Below are 17638 nucleotides of genomic sequence, written 5' to 3'. Positions count from 1 at the left end.
AGCAGTTTTGTGGACTAGGAGAATAATCCCAATGTAGCTGGGCTAGTAACCTGGGGTATTGTCCAGGGGAAAATGGCACCATTGCAGCTGATGGGATATAAATTTCAATCGAACCATTAAAGACCGGTCTCAGTAATGGTGCCATGGAACTACCGTTGATTGTTGGTAACACCCTTTCAGGTTGAAAGGTTTGGTGTGGCTTCATAACACAGCCATGGGCGGCATGATGGCTCAGTGGTTAGCACTGTTGCCTCACAGCGCCAGGGACCCTGGATCGATTCCAGCCTCGGGTAACTGTCTGTGTGGAGTTTGCACACTCTCCCCGTGTCTATGTGGGTTTCCTCTGGGTGCTCTGGTTTCCTCCCACAATTCACAGATGTGCAGGTTAGGGTGGATTGGTCATGTCAAATGGCCCATTGTATCCAGGGATATGTAGGCAAGGTGGTTAGACGTGGTAAATGCAGGGGTACGGGGATAGGGTGGAGGGGGGAGCTGGGGCTTGGTGGGTTGCTCTTTGGAGAGACACCGCAGACTCAATGGGCTGAATGGTCTCTTTCTGCACCCTAGTGCTTGACATGTTACTACCCTCTGAAATGGCTGGGAAAGTCACAATTTGGAATGGGCAACAAATCTGGCCCAGTCAGTGGCACCCACATCCCATGAAAAAACAAAGGACAGATTTTTTGGGTGTTAAGGTGGGGGCTGAAGATAAAACTCGAGATTAATTTAAAAAAAAAACAATTGTAGGTTAAAAAAAGAGGAAATTATGTGTTTTCTGAATGGATGAACCAAGAGGGTGAGTGATCAATCCAAATTCTTGCGTGAACTGGACAGACCCAGTCCCCTCACTGAAAGCTAAACATATTTTTCCTCTGATGAGCGCAAACAATTAACAATGAACCAGAGAAAACAGACATCAAGATCGAATGAATGTTTGGACGTGAAATGTTCTTGTCTGTCTGCATCGGCTGAGCTCATTTCCAGGCCTTCAGATTAGACTTTGTGATTTGATTGATTTCAACTGAAGCAAACCTCCTGCCTGGTATTTCCAGGATATAGTCAGCAGTTTATGTGTACACAGTGACCACATTTGCTGGTCAGATAACAGTATCAGAAAGTCTACTAGACAGAGGCGGAGAGATGCTGATCACTTTATCTCTGTGGACAGGCTGCTGCATATCTGAGGAGTGTATAGGCAAGTCAGTTTTCTACTTCTGTCCCCTTATGAAGAGGCAGGCTTTTGTTTAATTCACTCTTGGGATATAGGCTTTGCTGGCAAGGACAATGGATAGTGCCTTTGCAAGTTTCCTTCAAGTCGTGGCAAGCAGCCTTCTTGAACCATTGCTAACAGCGTGTTGAAGGCGTTGACCAATTGGGATATCTGAGATTTCAACTCAACGGCAATGAAGCCTCAGCCACTCGTGCTATGCTATTACCCCATAGGTATTGTTCCTGGTACAATCCTGCATTTGTCCTTTGGATTATTGAACTGTGGACACTTGGACTTTTCACCAAGGATTAGCTGACAGGGCTTAAATATACAGGCTGGCACGACTATCCCTGCTCTCAAACCTGGGACTGCCTCAGCCTTTACCCCAGCTAATACCACCTATTAGCCTCCAGACCAAAGACTGAACCTTGGGCTGGGGTAAGCTGTGTGGCATAGTTCCAAACTAGGTCGTGTACTTACCATCTGAGCCATTGGTGAAATGGTACAGGTAAATGGAAATGATAAGTAACAGGAACAAGAGTAGGCTGATCAGCCCCATGAGCTTGCTCCACCATTCTACAGTACCTGTTATTTGTCATCAGTTTATAATGTGAATGAAACGATTCCCTGGCATTATCAGGCAATGGGATACAGGGCAACTGTGCATCGTTAAAGTCTCACAAGCACCATTTCAACATTGCTCATGCTGTCCACTCATGGACTTGTCCTTGGCCAAGGATCCTTGATCAGAATCTTTGAATGTCCTACCTAATAGCACCACAGATGGTCTGCCCTGGTTCAAGAAAGTGGCCAATCAACTCCCACAGGGTGACAAGGCATGATTAAATGCTGCTTATAGTATCAAAACTTACATCTTGTACATAGAAAATGTTTTATATAAAATCTCAATGTTAAAGGAAATTTTGAGTTGCGTGTTCTCGCTTGGATGAGAGGTTCCACCCATTTGGTGTCGACGAGTCATGTTTAAGACCACTTCAAAGTTAGTTAATAAACAGAGCAGCTTGGCATGAGCTAGATGTACAAGAAGTCATAGGGAAATAAGATTTTTCTCATGGGACTGCAAGTTGCCAACCTCCAGGACATGATTGATCATGATTTATTGAGAGCCCTTTAACCGCATCTGGTGCTTTGCCACTTCTACCATACAGACTGCCAGCTCTGGTTAGAGATTGGCCAGTAGTGATTAACTACATGGTAGTATTGTAAACAGAAGACCATTGCAATCCACAAGCCTGCCATTGCAATCCACTCATCAGCTTCCTTACTGTCATTCTAAATTAAAAGTCCTCTTTCCAAATATGAATTTAACACAAGTTCTTCATAAAATCTTCCCTTGGTGTTCTGCCTGAACATTGCCACTGGTATTCTCTTCCAGAATTTTACCGTTGTTTTGTCTATGTTAGAAATGCAAGTAAACCAGGGTTGATTGAAGTAGGTGGGGAGTGGGGAACGTCACTGGACTCTGCATTAAAGAACTCAGTTCTTACAGACTTTGCGGCACAGTGGTAGTGTCCCAACCTTCGGCCAGAAGGCCTGGGGCCCCAGAGGTGTACCACAGCATGCCTGAACATGATAATTAACAGCAACCCCAATGCCTGGTTGTTATCACATTCTCACTGGTAAACTAAGAGGGGAAACAAAAGTAGTTCTTTTGAATATTTTATTAATGTGGTGAGTCTATTTAAAAAAACAGAAAAAAAGAGCAGAGTTTTTCCCCAGTGAGGAGATGGCTTCTTGAGAGAGCCCAGGACAGAAAGGCAGAAACTGGGGTTTATGCAAATCTATAGTTTTACAATGAAACCCTTGTAAATCTCTGAAAATCTTTTGCTGACAAATTCAACACATGGATATCAGTCTGTTAAATGTTGTTTACTGAACAAAATGACATTTTTATAGCCACAAACAGATGACTGATTACATGTTGACCTCAGTGGCTTCTTCTGCTTGAACTGACCTTCTTTCATTGCATCCTTGAGTAGCGACTCTCCCTTTGGGGCATCTTCTGTATTTGCTCTGAACAAGGACCTGGTTATCAGATTCTGCGAAGCTTCTTCGTGCCCAGTAGCCTCCACCATTTCCTTGTACAGTCTCAGTTTCTCTTCCAAGAGCGAAAGGATTTGTTGATCTCTTTCCTGCAGCTTCTCTGTGGTTCAAAGAATGAAATGAACAAATTTTAAACTGTCAAACAGTGGGTGTGTAGGTAAAATGGGAGGACGAAACAAAACCAACCATGCAGAAGAAAGAAAACTAGAAAAGAGAGGAGGCAACATCAAAGTCTATTGTCCAGTGCAGGACTAAGCAACAGGGTGAAAAGCCCTAGTTCAATATTAACTTGGTATGGAATGAGTGGATTCTAGTGGGTTGGCATTTGGAGAACCAGAATTAATGTCAATGCCCTGGACCTAAGCAAGACTAACAAACGACCCTGATCTCTACCCTGTTATTGCGAAGTGAGGATGGCATTGGTCTTGGTTCTGAAGCAACAACAAATGTTAAGTAAACAGAATGGATGAAGGTGGTGGACGTGATCGGCTGGTCTATGCTCAGTGACTTGAACACAGCCATTTCAACTGTGCTCTACTCCCCCAGATTCTTCCCCACCTACAGCCACATCATCTTCTGGAAGGGGCAAGTTAAAATCCCCAAACCAGGAAGAAAATAACTCTGGACAATTCCTCTCCGATTCCATCAGACACAGGAATCCAGCTCAACTGATCAAATTGACCATGTCCAAGTTCAGAATGGCTCCTTGGCTGCTGATTCCTGTTGTCCCTCACCTTCCCCTCCTCCCCTTCACCTTCTCTTGGCATCTAATAGGGGGGGGGGTCAGAGGTCAACAGAAGGGAGGGAAGGGGAAAACCCAAAACAAAGTTCCCACAAAAAGCATGTCAGGTGACAAAACAAACATGGAAGTGACATTTTTGAAATCGAAGCCTATGGTCCTCAGTCAGTAAATGGTTCCTGATTAAAAGTGAATTCCCCTATGGTTTGTGGAAGAAGATCTGGTTCATTGTACGTAATAGCAAGTAGCAATATAAACAAGAGGTTCTTCACAAATAATCCTTGATCCTGTTAATTAAAAATGCTAATGTAATAAGCAGATTTCCTCAGCAATCATTTACATTTTCTCATTTTAAATTGATGAAAGCTTGCAGAAATACAAAGTTCTTGCAAGCGTTATGGCCAACTCTTGTAACGGTTCAGTTCCAATTAATGGTGGATGTGCCATCGTCACTGAGGCCCTTGGGACAAGGAAAAATCTGTCCAGTTTCTCCTCCTGGTCACTAAACCTGTTGGAGGCTCAAGGTATGAACCACATACTCCATCCACTTACTGAGAAGAAAGTTGTCATGGATAATCTAGCCTTCCAGCAACAGAATACATCATATAAACAGATGTCACTGACTGCTCGTGCCCAATTCCGAAAGGTGGTATGCCTTTCCCGGAATATTTTAATTATTAAAACGTGCTGCATAAATACATGGATGACTCTATGACTCCAAGTGATTGATGAAGCTCTCCTTCCAAATTATTAGAGCAGAAGTAGGCCATTCAGCCCATCAAGTCTGATCTGCCACTAGATGTGAACATAGCTGATTGATAATCCTCAACTCTACTTTGCTGCCCTTTCCCATTACCCTCAATTCCCTTACTGATTAAAAATCTCTCTGTCTGTCTCAGCTTGAATGTGCATTATGACCTAACATCAATGGCTCTCTGTGGTAAAGAATTTCATAGACTGATTACCCTCAGAGAAGAAATTCTTCCTCATCCCAGTCTTTAATGGGCAACCCTTTAATCAGAGGTTGTGCTCTCTGGGTGACCTGTTGGAATCGATTGTCAACATTCACATGGGAATGAATCATCGGAGAGATCGGATTATTGCCCCAAATCCCACTTTAGGGAGTTAGCAGCTGCACAGAAAATGTCGGGGTGGGGGTGGGGAATGGCAAGAAATGTGGAGGAGGCAGGTTCAACTGAGGCATTCAAGATGGTGTTTGATGATTATTTGGATAGATGTGATGTGCAGGGATAGGGGTAAAAGGCAGGAGATTGGCACTTGGTAGTAGTACTGGGTAATAACAGAGCAGGGTGAATACAGTGCAGCTACTCTGTGAAAAATTGAATCTTCCTCTCTCCAGGAAGTGAAAACACCACTTACTTAATGATGAACAAAAACAGAAGTTGCTGGAAAAGCTCAGCAGACCTGGCAGCATCTGCGAAGAAAATCCAGAGTTAATGTTTTGGGTCCGGTGACCCTTGCTCAGAACTGATGGCAGCTAGAAAAGTTTCAGTTTATAGGTTAAAGGGTCACTGGACCCGAAACATTAACTCTGGTTTTTCTTCACAGATGCTGCCAGATCTGCTGAGCTTTTCCAGCAACGTCTGTTTTGTTTCTGATTTACAGCATCCAGAGTTCTTTTGGTTTTTACCTACTTAATGATCACTGACTATCTAATTCTGAATAACCATCTAACAACTACTAACAGAACAAACTTCAATAATCTTAATAAAAGCTCACAGTCCCCTCCACCCCCGCTGTGACTCATATGAAGTGCAAAACATTTTTCAGCTTTACATTGAGACTTCACACATAAAAACCCAAGCCCTGAGCCCCAGCCTTACTCAGTAACTAGGTCGGAAACATTCAGTTGTGGTTCTTGGTGATTGCACATGTTCCATAAATAAAGCAGATGTACCTTTCAGTTCTTTGGCTCTGCTCTCTAGCTGCCGCCGGTCTTCCTCAGACTCACTGGGAATTCCTTCATCTTCATCCTGACCCCTGTCAGACCAATCAGAGCACAGGGTTCAAGGCAGTGTTCAACTTCATTCAGGGAGGATAGAGAAAGGATTTTAATATCCTAGGCGAAAATGGGGAGGCCATGCATGATGCATGATGGGTTTTTCTGGCTGGAATGAACAGCCACATTACACTGTCTGACTGAACAGGGTAGAACTGGAGGGTGGCTCCAGCCTTTCACAAGCTCCCCTGGGGGATAAGACCCACCTTCACTCTTCAGAATCTTTAAAACTTTGGAAACCATTATGTATTCCTTTTTGATTTTCTGAAGGGATACGCGTGTCACTGTCCGGGCCAGCATTTATTGCCTGTCCCTTGTTGCCCCTTGAGAAGGTGGCAGTGACCTGCTTTCTTGAACCCCTGCAGTCCATGTGCTGTAGGTAGACCCACAATGCCATTAGGGAGGGAATGCCAGGATTTTGACTCAGTGACAGTGCAGGAACGACAGTGTATTTCCAATTTAGGATGGCGAGTGGTTTGGAGGGGAACTTGCAGATGCTGGTTTTTCCCATGCATATTTCTGACTGGTAAGAGATAAATTCCTACCAATTGATTTGAGAAATCTGGGATGATGGGGCAAAACACTGCTCAGTAATGAGGACTCTCATGCCAAATGACTCGTTGACAGGGGCTTGTGACTGACTGCACACTCCTAGGAAACCAGGTTTGAGCTCACAACCCATCACCAACAAATAACTTAGAGCACCATGTTCCTGAATTCCTAAAGGACAGTCAGGTGGCCAAAATTATATTTGGTAAAATCCATCCTTTGAAGCCAACAATGCACAATGCAAGTATCTGACCCTTGCTTTATTAACATGCTCAAGTTTGGTGACGATTGGTTCATAACGATTGTTAAAGGATTGTTCTTCCTTAGGCCAAAGACAGGTCAGGAATTGGTGATCAGGGCCAACTGCAGATCATAAGATATGAATAAGAAATTTTGAGTCATAACATTGTTTTCTGTTGGTGTTAGTCATGCACATTAAAGCTACAGATACCATCCAGGAGAGATCACTACGTTTTGCTTCACTTTGAAGGAACAGCATTTGAAATATTGATCTGAGGTGAAGGGCAAAGTGAAAGGCAGCTGTTTATTTCGCTCTCTGCTCGGCTCTAATGACAAAGCTACGTACATCGTGCTGGTAGTTTGCTGAATGATTTGCATCCAGTTCGTCCTCTCCTCTTTGGAGCTGGCATGTACCTCGTACATCTCAGGTAACTTGGCAGCTGCACTGATGAGGAACATGCCCCTTTCCTCGTGTGCTACTTCACGCACAATAAGTTTCTGCAGTGGCACCACAGTAGATTTCTGGTCCTAAAACAGGTGTTTCAAAACAGGTGTTAACACTTTGAGAAATAGAGGTGTTATTAATTTCAACAGTGCTTAGATCCAAGAGCAGACAGGCATGTACCTTTAAGACAGATACATAAAATCAGAACATGTATAAAGAGACCTGTATCTGCTTTAGACATTATCTCATGCAGTCAGTTCAGTGAGAATGTAATGTACAGTAACATCAGTAAATGCAGACTGTAATATCACAGACTTACATATAAGGTAAACAGTGTTGTTAATAAGCTTTAAGACACCTGTCTCAACAAAAACCTGATTTTTGTGGCACAAATAATGAGAGTTGACAGAGACGGGCAGCACTGAGACCAGAGTACACTGCCACTGGCATGTCTCCCAGCTGTTAGGTTTTACTAAGGGTGATGGAGAAAGAGATATAATGTCATATAAATAAAGTACTGGGCAGGTAACGAATCAATAATACACAGATCTGGCTGAACAAAGCAGACTCGGCATATGGCCCCAGCCTGGGAGTAAGTCGTATCTTCTCTCATTGGGATCCTTGAAAGGATGTAAATTTCTTACTAATTTAGGGTAAATTTCTACCAAGTAAGAGAACAAACAAGGGCTTATGGGGCAGAAGCCATTTGGTGAACAGTATGACATTGGCATGCTCCTAAAAATTGCTTTACATTAAAATCACCCAATGATGCACCCCAATGAGCCTGAGAATGACAATGAGGCATTAGCACAGAGGAAATGGGAGAAAAAAATTAAGAGTGAGCGAGAGAGAGAGACTGAGTGCCAGCAAATGTGAAAGATCAATAGCATGAGAGCATGAATACGTGACAGAGAGTACGTGAGAGAGAGAGCGAGAAAGCAAGAGCAAGAGAGAAAGAGTGCATGCAAGGACAAATGAGAATGAGTGAGCACATGAGACAGTGAGTGAGAACAACAGTGTGTAAATGAGTGAGACAGTGCATGAAGGGAGAATGTGAGAGTGAGTCAGAGGCAGATTGGAAAAAAAAAGAGGGGGAACAGAAGACAGAGAGAGAGAGAGAGATGAGAGGAAGAGAGATGAGAGGAAGAGATAGATTGAAAGGGAGGGGAAAGAGGAAGAGAAAGAGAAAGAGAAAGAGAGAGGGAGGAAGGAAAGAAATTCAAAGGGAGAGGAGAAGAAGTGATAGAGAAAGTGTGGGGTGGGAATGGGGGAGAGAGACATAGTGTGGGAGTGGGGGGTTGTGGGGTGCCAGGTGATTTACCAGTGACAATGATGCTCCAGTGCTGTGAACTGGGAACTGTATGTCTATTGTCAGGTTAGAAGAAAGTAGAAGAAATAAAATGTGACTAAAACATCGAGGATGAAGTCCAATAAAAAAAGTGAACCATAGGTGCAGGCTGATGGGACATCAGCACAACGGGCAAAAGGACTGTACGTTTGTACCGAGTGGAAAACCAACATTTATTACAAAAGGATGCAGGTTAAACAGCAGCAGCCTGATTGTGATTGAGAGGTGCTGGAAAACCAAAAGGCTTTGTGACAATGTTACTGTAAGATCAGCGATGGCTGGGTGCAGCCTAGTGCTTGGACGAATGACAAACCTCTGAAGCACATCCTGGACAGAGAGTTCAAATGTCACTGCATTCTGACTGGGCGAAGTACAGTGTGCCGTGTAACGTTGGCACTGTGCCTGGTAGAGATTTGTTGCATCAGACACATCAGGTTTACCGTGGCACGCTCCGCTACAGGTTGTGTAAGAAAACCATTAGCCTCATCACCGGGGAGAACAGGAATTGGGCTTCTGTGTGGTCGAGGGATTAGCCTCCAGATAAACTCGCACTGGCTTGCTTTGCCGATGCAGCTTCCAAGCAGAAACCACAAAGGTCGCCACCCACAACATTCTCAAAAGGATTACAGCAATGCAGGGCATTTGATGCAGATGGTGTCACTGAATCTTCCTTTTAGCTTAATTTTGTGGAATTGCTCACATAAACTCAATGTCCTAATCTGAGCTGACCTTCCGAATTAAACAGCCTATTAACAGGGGGATGTCTCTGGGTGGGAATGGGATAATATCTTAAGATCTCTTCTGTTGATGACTCGAAGGTTTAATTGACTGCGCTAAGTGTTTTAAGAATCAGAGTTCACAGAAAAAAAAACGCACAATCAGCATTTTCCAACTGCAGTCACTCTATTGCAACAACGTCATTCTCATCTACAAATAGGAACTGCTCAAAGACTGAATAATTTATGTGTCAAATGAGTCGAAGACAGGAAGTTTAGTTATAGCTACTCAACAGTGACCCTGGTGAAAATCTTCTCCCACACATTCAGTAGTTTCAGTCCCTGTTTGTGGATAAGGGATTCCAGGACACAAAAACTTACATTTCTATAGAGCCTCTAACACAATAAAAAGTTCCAAGGCAGCTCACAGAAGGACTATAAAACAAAGTATGGCACTGAGAATTAGGGCAGACAGCCAAAAGTTTGATCCATGAGATTGGATTGAGGAAGAAAGCAAAATGAAAAGCTTATTGTTGAGGATTCTGCTTCTATCTTCCCCCTGCTTCAATGCAGCTCTGTCCTGCTGTACTCTGATTCAAGCAAAAGATCAGACAACAAATGTCAGCACTCTTGGAGATTAGAGTGTGATAAATATCTTGGTTCATTCAAACACTTGCATATTTGTGTAAACTAACTCATGACACTTGTGCCTTCTTAGCTTAACACTGAAATGGTCACAATAGAGGAATTTCCCCACACCAGATTAAAACCTGCAATGGTTTAAACATTTAGCTTATTTCCTGTGATTACATCATTGCATTACAAATCCTGAGCATGAACTCAGTCTCCAGCCTGAGCTGAATTATTGGATTAATGCCGATTCCAGAGAGTGGAAAATCTGATCAAATCCAAAGGTTGCTCAGGGTGGCAAAACTATCACGGATGCACAAGCTCTTGCAAAGTCTACTGGATTGTCTCCTCTTACAACTGAAAACACACCTAAATGCCTAATTAGTGGGATCTTGCTCTGCACAGGTGTGTAACCACATTTTCCACCTGACAATGGTGACTGTAGTTTAAAAGCATCAGCCTTTCCACAGAGTGCTGGGGGGGGGGGTGTGGCGGGTACGCGAATGATCAATCTCTGTACAAGAGTACATGCAAGAACAACTCAACTGGCAATACATTCAAAATGGCAGGTCTCCAAAGGATAGAATGTTCTGTCGATAATGGAAGCATATTGCATGAAACACCAGCCTTGTCCTCTTGATACCCTCGGTGGAGTTTTAGCTCCACCTCCAAATGTCCCTACTATTTGATCTAATTTGGAGTTAACTGGGGTCAGGAAGTTCTATGTGATCTCATCACTTGACACAACCAGCCCGATTGACTTCCTGTTGCAGCTTCTGACACACACCCAAACAGGCAGACTGTGTCTCAGCTAAGCACTGAATCAAGTTCCTGGGGGGTGGAGATGAATGGCAGATCCCATTCTTGTGCTACTATGAAAGAACAACGCAACACTCCCTCAGCACAGCAGCAGCCCAGCTCCTTCAGAATTCATCTACAAATGTAAGCATGAGATTCCCAAATAAACTGCATAAGTTAGACCAGCTTCTACCTAAATGATTATGGTCTTTACTTGGTTGACATGAATTAGAATTAACAGCACAACTGAGACACACATACTAGTCAATATATCAGCAGGGTGGAGAGCAGAATGTTACACAGGCAGTTGTATCAAGTAATATCTAGATATGATCAACCCTCAAAGAATTACTAACTCACCAGTGCAGCAAAAGTATACTTCTGATCCTTCTCTTGAAGAAACACCAGCACATCAGAAAGCAACACAGCCTGGACTTCTACAAAGCAAGAGATAAACATCTTAGATAAAAGCTGTTTAAGTACAAACCAGTCATAACCACAAGAAACAAAGTAAAGTCATATCAACTCTGAACAGGATGGTGTACTGCAGGGTTAATCATCCTCGGACAACTGCTCATCGTTTGCATATTTTAGTGCAGGTTCATCATCAACGTTTTGAGAGGTGAAGAGAAAGGGACAGTACTTCACACCTTTCATTTCTCTTTGACTGGCAAACAGAGAAAATCACATATGTATAGTTTCCTTTTGACTGTTTTCCTTTTAGATGAGCTCTCTATAGGCACACAATTTCCTGACCTGACTTCTAGGATTTTAGGCACTGACTGGCAATTGTTTTCTGTGAACTATGAATATGTGGAAGGACACACCTGCAATTCAATTCATGAAAACTACGCTGTTTCCTAATGCATGGTACTGGCAAAAATGGAAATGGCTGGCAACTTTTCTTCCATCAAAAAAGTACAAAACCGATAACGGGCATAGTTCACGAAAGGTCTTTCATGAAGGAAATCTGCTGTCCTGACTTGGTCAGGCCTACATATGACAGCAATGTGGTTGGCTTCAAACTATTCTCTTAAATGGTCAAGCAAACCACTCAGTTCAAGGGCAGTTCGGGATGGGCAATGCACATTGATCTTGACATCTTCATACCATGAAAGAAGGAAGAAAATGTAGGAAAATAACACATTTCAGACAGGAACTACAAAGATCTTGGCTGCATAAAGGACTGGGGTGGATTAGGTTTCAAACATAAACATCAAACACAAACTTTAGTATCCATAGGCAAAGATGGGCCTGGAAATGGCTATGACAGAAGCAAATAAGAATTATGGAGACAGGGAGCTGTCTATAGATAGTATATAGATATATTCTAGCAATTTGTAGAACAAAGATGCAATCCACTCCTCATTTATTTCCTCACTTGCAGGTTGGCATTTGGAGGAGAAATGTTAGATGCAGTGTTACTAATTATGGCCCTCATTGCTACAGAGAATGGCCTCTAGCACAGTCCGACCAACATCCCTTTGAAGAGTGCCGCGCACTTCATGAAGTGTAGAGGCTGTACCTTTTAGTCTTCCCGCCGAAGTCTTTAATGTAACAGGGCCATCGTGTACCAGCTTTCTCCGGATCAAGTCTTCCTTTGCAAACATCTGGCCGCTCTTCATCCTCATGATGGCCTTGGTCTCTGTTCTGCTGTGGATCTCCTGCAGTCTGGTTTTCTTTTCAAATTCACTTACTTTGTTATCCACCGCTGCGATCACCTCTTTTATCATGGCAAGTGCTTTTGTGAGATCAGCGTGATCGTCATCATTTTCTGTGAAGATCAGAGAAAAGGATAATGACCTCGATTCAGACTAACTCCCAAGTGCATGCTGGTATTCATGTTCCACCTGATCCTTCCCCCATCTTTCTTCATTTAACTCTTCCATTATTACTCTCTCTCACCTCCATCCCCAAATGCTGATCTACCATTAAGTGGATCAATACTATTCACTTTAACCCCTCTATGTGAACATGTTCTACACTCTCACTGTTACACATTTTCAGGTTTGACTTCAATAAAGTGACACATGCTGAATTGGGGTTCAGTTGCTGGATGGATTGCATGTGCGCTCACATGGTGAGCATTGACAGGCAATAACTTGGTGGGAGTGGGGGGTTGCCACTGGCTATTGATCAAAAAGCAGGAAACAGGGTTGATATGTCTTTCCTGAATCCAAAATGGCAAGTAGCAGAACAAGAGATATTTTCTCATCAACCTGTTCAGACTTCTGAACATAATTCTGCAGCAAGTAGGACGTAAACCCAAGCCTCCTGACTCAGAGATGGAGACACTACCGCCACGCCACAAGAGCCTCTAGTAGAAAAATAAGATTTTTCTAATCAACCTGTTCAAAGATGTTATAGCACACCTCTGGAGCAGATGGGAATTGAACCCAGACCTCCTAGTCAAGAGGTGGGGACATTACCACTGTGTCACAAGTGGCCCGAGGATAGCAGAAGAGGAGCGACAGGTTTAATAAACGACACCTATTCCTGTGCCAGTGGTGACCTCCTACTGGGAAACGACAGTGTAGACAATTAGAATGAGTTCACAGCCTTTGCAAGGAGGGAACTAAGGGCATGTCACAGATATGCCATTACCTTTGGTATGCTGAATTATCCTCTGGACAATCACGGGATACTTGGTAATCCTTTGAGTAACCAGTAATATACACTCCTGGATTCCTAATCTGCGAACTATGGAACTACTCATTTTTTTCTGCAAACACAAAATAAAACAATTTAGGCACGGATTGAGTTTTCCCAGGTTTCAAATTCTTCAGCTTTACAGTTGGCAGTGAGTGGAGTGGCTGTGATGACGCACCCGGACAAAGGCCTGGAACTTTTTCTCTCTTGCCAAGAGCTCTTTGCAAAAATTCACGGCATCGTTGTGCTGCCCACAGAACTTCCCATACGTCTTCTTCATGCGCTCAGCACTCGGTCCAGAGAACTGCCAAACACAAACATGGCATTACACACGGGAGATAGTGAAGCACAAATCATTGCAGGTGAAGTCTTAAAAGTATCACAGAATTGTGACGGTGCTGAAGGCAGCATCCAGCCCATCATACCTGTACCAGCTCTCCTACAAGCATTGTAGTTTACTCTTGTTCATCGACTCATAGCTCAGAAGAAGTCCTTCTGCCCATCCAGTCTGTGCTGACCCAGGAATACTAGTACCATTTTCCAGCATTTGGCCCATACCCTCGAAAGACATTTCAAGTGCTCATCCAAATTCTTTTGGAAGATTGCATGGGCAACACAAATTTGATTCTAGTCTTGGACGACTGTGTGTGTGGAGTTTGTATATTTTCCCCGTGTTTGTGTGGGTTTCGCGTGGGTGCTCTGGTTCCTCCCACAGTCCAAAGATATGCAGGTAAGGTGGATTGGCAATGGTAAATTGTCCCAAAGTATCAGGGATGTACAGGTCAGGTGGGTTAGCCATGGTAAATGTGGGGTAACAGGGATAGGGTGGATCTGAGTGGGATGCTTTTCAGAAGGTCAGTATGGACTTGATGGGCTGAATGGCCAGCTTCCACACTGCAGGGATTCTATGATTTCCACTGCCCTCCCCAAGCAGTGCACTCTAGATTCCCACCATCTCCTGGTGAAAACATTTCGTGCTTTTCTCCTGTATCCATGCACATTATTTCTATTCAAATAATAATTTTGTGTCCTCCTGAATGGCTCAATTGTACCTGCTCCACCACATTTCCAGACAGGGAATTCCATACCCTGACTACTCACTGAGTAAAAAAGGTTCTCTTCACTTCACCCTCTTTTGCAGATCATTCTTGATCTACGCCCTCTCATTCTCCCTCCTTTCACAAGTGGAACGACTTCTCTCTATCTACTCCATCTAGTCTGATCATGATTCCGAAATCCGCCACCAGATCTCCTCCTAGGCTTCTTCTCTCCAGGGAGAAGCCCCCAACCTTTTCAATCTACATCCATCACCTGGCTTCACTCAAAGATTGCCAAGGCAAGCCAAAAGTAGTGGGGGACTATAAGCTGCACCCAAGCATGAAGCACCATTTTCAGGAGACAAAACAATTGGGGGAGTGCAGCAGAAAAAATGCATTATTAAAACACATAATTGGTTAAGAGAATGATTCAACTCAAAAACAGCAGGAGGCCATTTAACCTCTTCAGCGTATTCCACTATTCACTGTTGACCCATTCAATTTCTTTCAAACATTCGTTCACAGAAAGAGGGCGCACTGGCAAGGCCAGCATTTATTGCCCATGCATTATTTTCCCAAAGGGCAGTTAAAAGACAACGGCATTGCTGTGGGTTTGGAATTATATGTAGGTCAGGCCAGGTAAGGATGGCAGTTTCCTTCCATAAGAGACATGAGTGAACCAGATGGGATTTTCCTGACAATGGTTTCATGGTCACCAGTAGATTATTAATTCCAGATTTTGTTTATTGAATTCAAATTCCACCATCTGATATGGCAGGATTTGAACCCAAGTCTCCAGAACATTGCATGAGTCTCTGGATGAACAGTCCAACAAAAATACCACTAGGTCATTGCCTCTTGTGAATTTTGCTTCGCTTGTTTGCCTTTCTGAATAAAAATGAATCTGTTGACCGTTACCTTGAAAGCTTCAAACAAACCTTGGAAGCAATGAAACTTCTGAATGTATATGGGGAATACAATAGTCAGCACAGAGAGAAGTGGACATTTCTTTATTCAGAGATTTGAGAACATTTGGAACTGTCTAAGAGGACTTGGTATGCTCTATAATTGTGTATATTTAAAACTGAAAACAATAGATATTTGATTTTGGAGGGATATGGGGAGTGGGCAGGAAAACAGAGTTGAGACAGGAGCTCAGCTGTGATGGTAGAGAATGGTGAAGCAGACTTGAGGGGTAGAATGGTTTACCGTGTTCTTATTTCTTAAATTCTTATTTTTCAATGGTTAGCCGGGGTCTCAAACATCTTGATGGGAAAAGAATGCTTGTGAGTCACGCGTAATAGTTAAACCCCATGCTACCTTCGACTTGATGGTGTTCTCATTGAGGATTCATTCAGCACTAAGCCAACAGCAGCAATGTTAGGGACAGTCCAGGTCAAGGCTGCGGCCCCACAAAATTCAAACTGAAAATCAGGTCGCTGGAGGGTTGCACATCCCAGAGTAAAATTAGTTCAACAGAAAGCCACATTGCCCGTCCAGTCCTCTCTGAGGAGGGATCCGGTCAGTCCCATTTCCCAGCTCTATTCCTGTAACCCTGAACACATACTCGTCCCAGTGTGTTACAGTTTGGATACCTAATCCCCAACTTTCAATTTAAAAAGAACAATTAAATGAACACTTTGGCTCAGTGAATCCTTTTTACCTGATTCACCAGAATGTCTCCGATCTTTCGAATGAAGAAGTTCCGCTCACTGTTTGCCACCAAGGACTCTTTCCTCTTCTCTAGAATCCGATAGAGGAACTGTGTGTGGATGTCTATCAGATCTTCCAGGCAGGGAAAGATACGTTCCACTGTCGAGGTTTCAAACTGCAGCTCCTTTGTCATCCCTTTGCTGTAGATTTCAGACATGATCTTCAGAGTTCGGAGATGGTGCATTTCCGTCTGCATTAACTCTGAAGAAGCAACCATCAACCAGTCAGATGCCAAGTATACACAGGGTTCTGCACCAATACCAGTTTGCCAACACTGTTCTGCACACCCGATGATATTTACAAATTATCAAGACTTTTTGTATAAAGTTTCCATTTCTCATCCTTGCTCCAGTTTCTCTTTCCCTGCTGTAAACTCTATGGACTTAGTTTTTAATGATCACTACTTCTTTTGAACGGTTTTCTATTGTGTCGTCTAACACTTTGCCCAACCTTCATTCTCACTGTGTCAAGACTTATTTTTAAACGCACTGGCCTTCTGCTCAAGCCCCCAACAGTAAAATTCCTCCCTTAGATTTCCCAAACCTGGTTCTCTTCCAAAATACCTCTCAGTTTACGTTAGCCTCTCTAACCTCAAGTGTTTCCCTGTGTGCTGGGCCTTGTACCCTTCCTGGAGATTCCTCAATATAAAATGAGAAGGGCAAGGAGGAAACTTTTGCAACTGAGAGGTAAGAGACCTTTGGAAAGGTCATTGTAACAGACAACATTAATGGTTTCAAGGGACACTCATTTGCATGCCTGGGGAATAGATCGAAGGAAGCAGTGAGGATGTTGATTGGTGATGTTCATTTATATATAAAAAAAGAACAAGACTAATTTGAATTCAGGGCCTTTCCTGCTCCAATAAAGTCTTCAAACGTAAAATCATTCCATTTAAGACAGGAATAAGTGTCAAATCTTACCATAGATAACATCCTGCCGTTTAATCACATCCTTCTTCTGCTGACACACAAAGTCGTTGTCCACTACTAGGCTCCAGGAGTCTGCTTCCAGTTCTTTAGCATCGGACTCGAACTCTCCCATCAGCTGCCCGTCCATGACATCTGTACCTGTGGGAGCGTGCAGTACACATGCAGAGTCTGACAATAAACATCAATGTTCAGCACCTACTGTAATATCACATTGCCACACACACGTGCACATAGACAGCAAAATTCCCAATTAATATATCTGCTTTTGGTGGCCTCTGATAAAATTCAGGTGTCAAAAATCATGAGGCTATATCATGGTCCCTTCTCACGAACGGGAGATATCACAAGTCTCCAAATAAATGCTGCATTTTTCCCTTTCTTTAAATGTACCTTAAGATTAAGCATAATTTTATGCCCAATGTAAATAACTTTCAAAACACCAACTTGCTGCTGCTAGTACAGTGGAGTGTCAACCACAATAAGAAAGGTACAGTTTCAATATAAAGAAGACTGGTAGTAAATTCAATGGAGGCAAACAGAATGTGTTGTGT

General features: G+C 43.1%; 1 protein-coding gene across 6 annotated transcripts in view; it reads right to left on the bottom strand.

Moving 5' to 3' along the window:
* akap13 (A-kinase anchoring protein 13) overlaps positions 1-17638 on the bottom strand; it is a 406551-nt gene that overhangs the window by 21473 nt on the left and 367440 nt on the right. For 5 of the 6 annotated variants that reach the window (XM_072565220.1, XM_072565224.1, XM_072565222.1 and 2 more), the window contains 9 exons: positions 17079-17255; positions 16109-16359; positions 13587-13712; positions 13364-13481; positions 12285-12533; positions 11120-11196; positions 7169-7350; positions 5932-6014; positions 3186-3374 (listed from right to left, as the gene is read on the bottom strand). In XM_072565220.1, the coding sequence (XP_072421321.1) occupies positions 3186-3374; positions 5932-6014; positions 7169-7350; positions 11120-11196; positions 12285-12533; positions 13364-13481; positions 13587-13712; positions 16109-16359; positions 17079-17255 (1452 nt within the window). The remainder of the gene's footprint in view (positions 1-3185; positions 3375-5931; positions 6015-7168; positions 7351-11119; positions 11197-12284; positions 12534-13363; positions 13482-13586; positions 13713-16108; positions 16360-17078; positions 17256-17638) is intronic. The other variant, XM_072565221.1, reaches the window with a different exon arrangement.

Source organism: Chiloscyllium punctatum, chromosome 48 (genome assembly GCF_047496795.1).
Source record: "Chiloscyllium punctatum isolate Juve2018m chromosome 48, sChiPun1.3, whole genome shotgun sequence".
Classification (NCBI taxonomy): Eukaryota; Metazoa; Chordata; class Chondrichthyes; order Orectolobiformes; family Hemiscylliidae; genus Chiloscyllium; species Chiloscyllium punctatum.
Note: the sequence above shows the minus strand (reverse complement) of the source record. Positions and strands in the feature narration are given on the sequence as shown.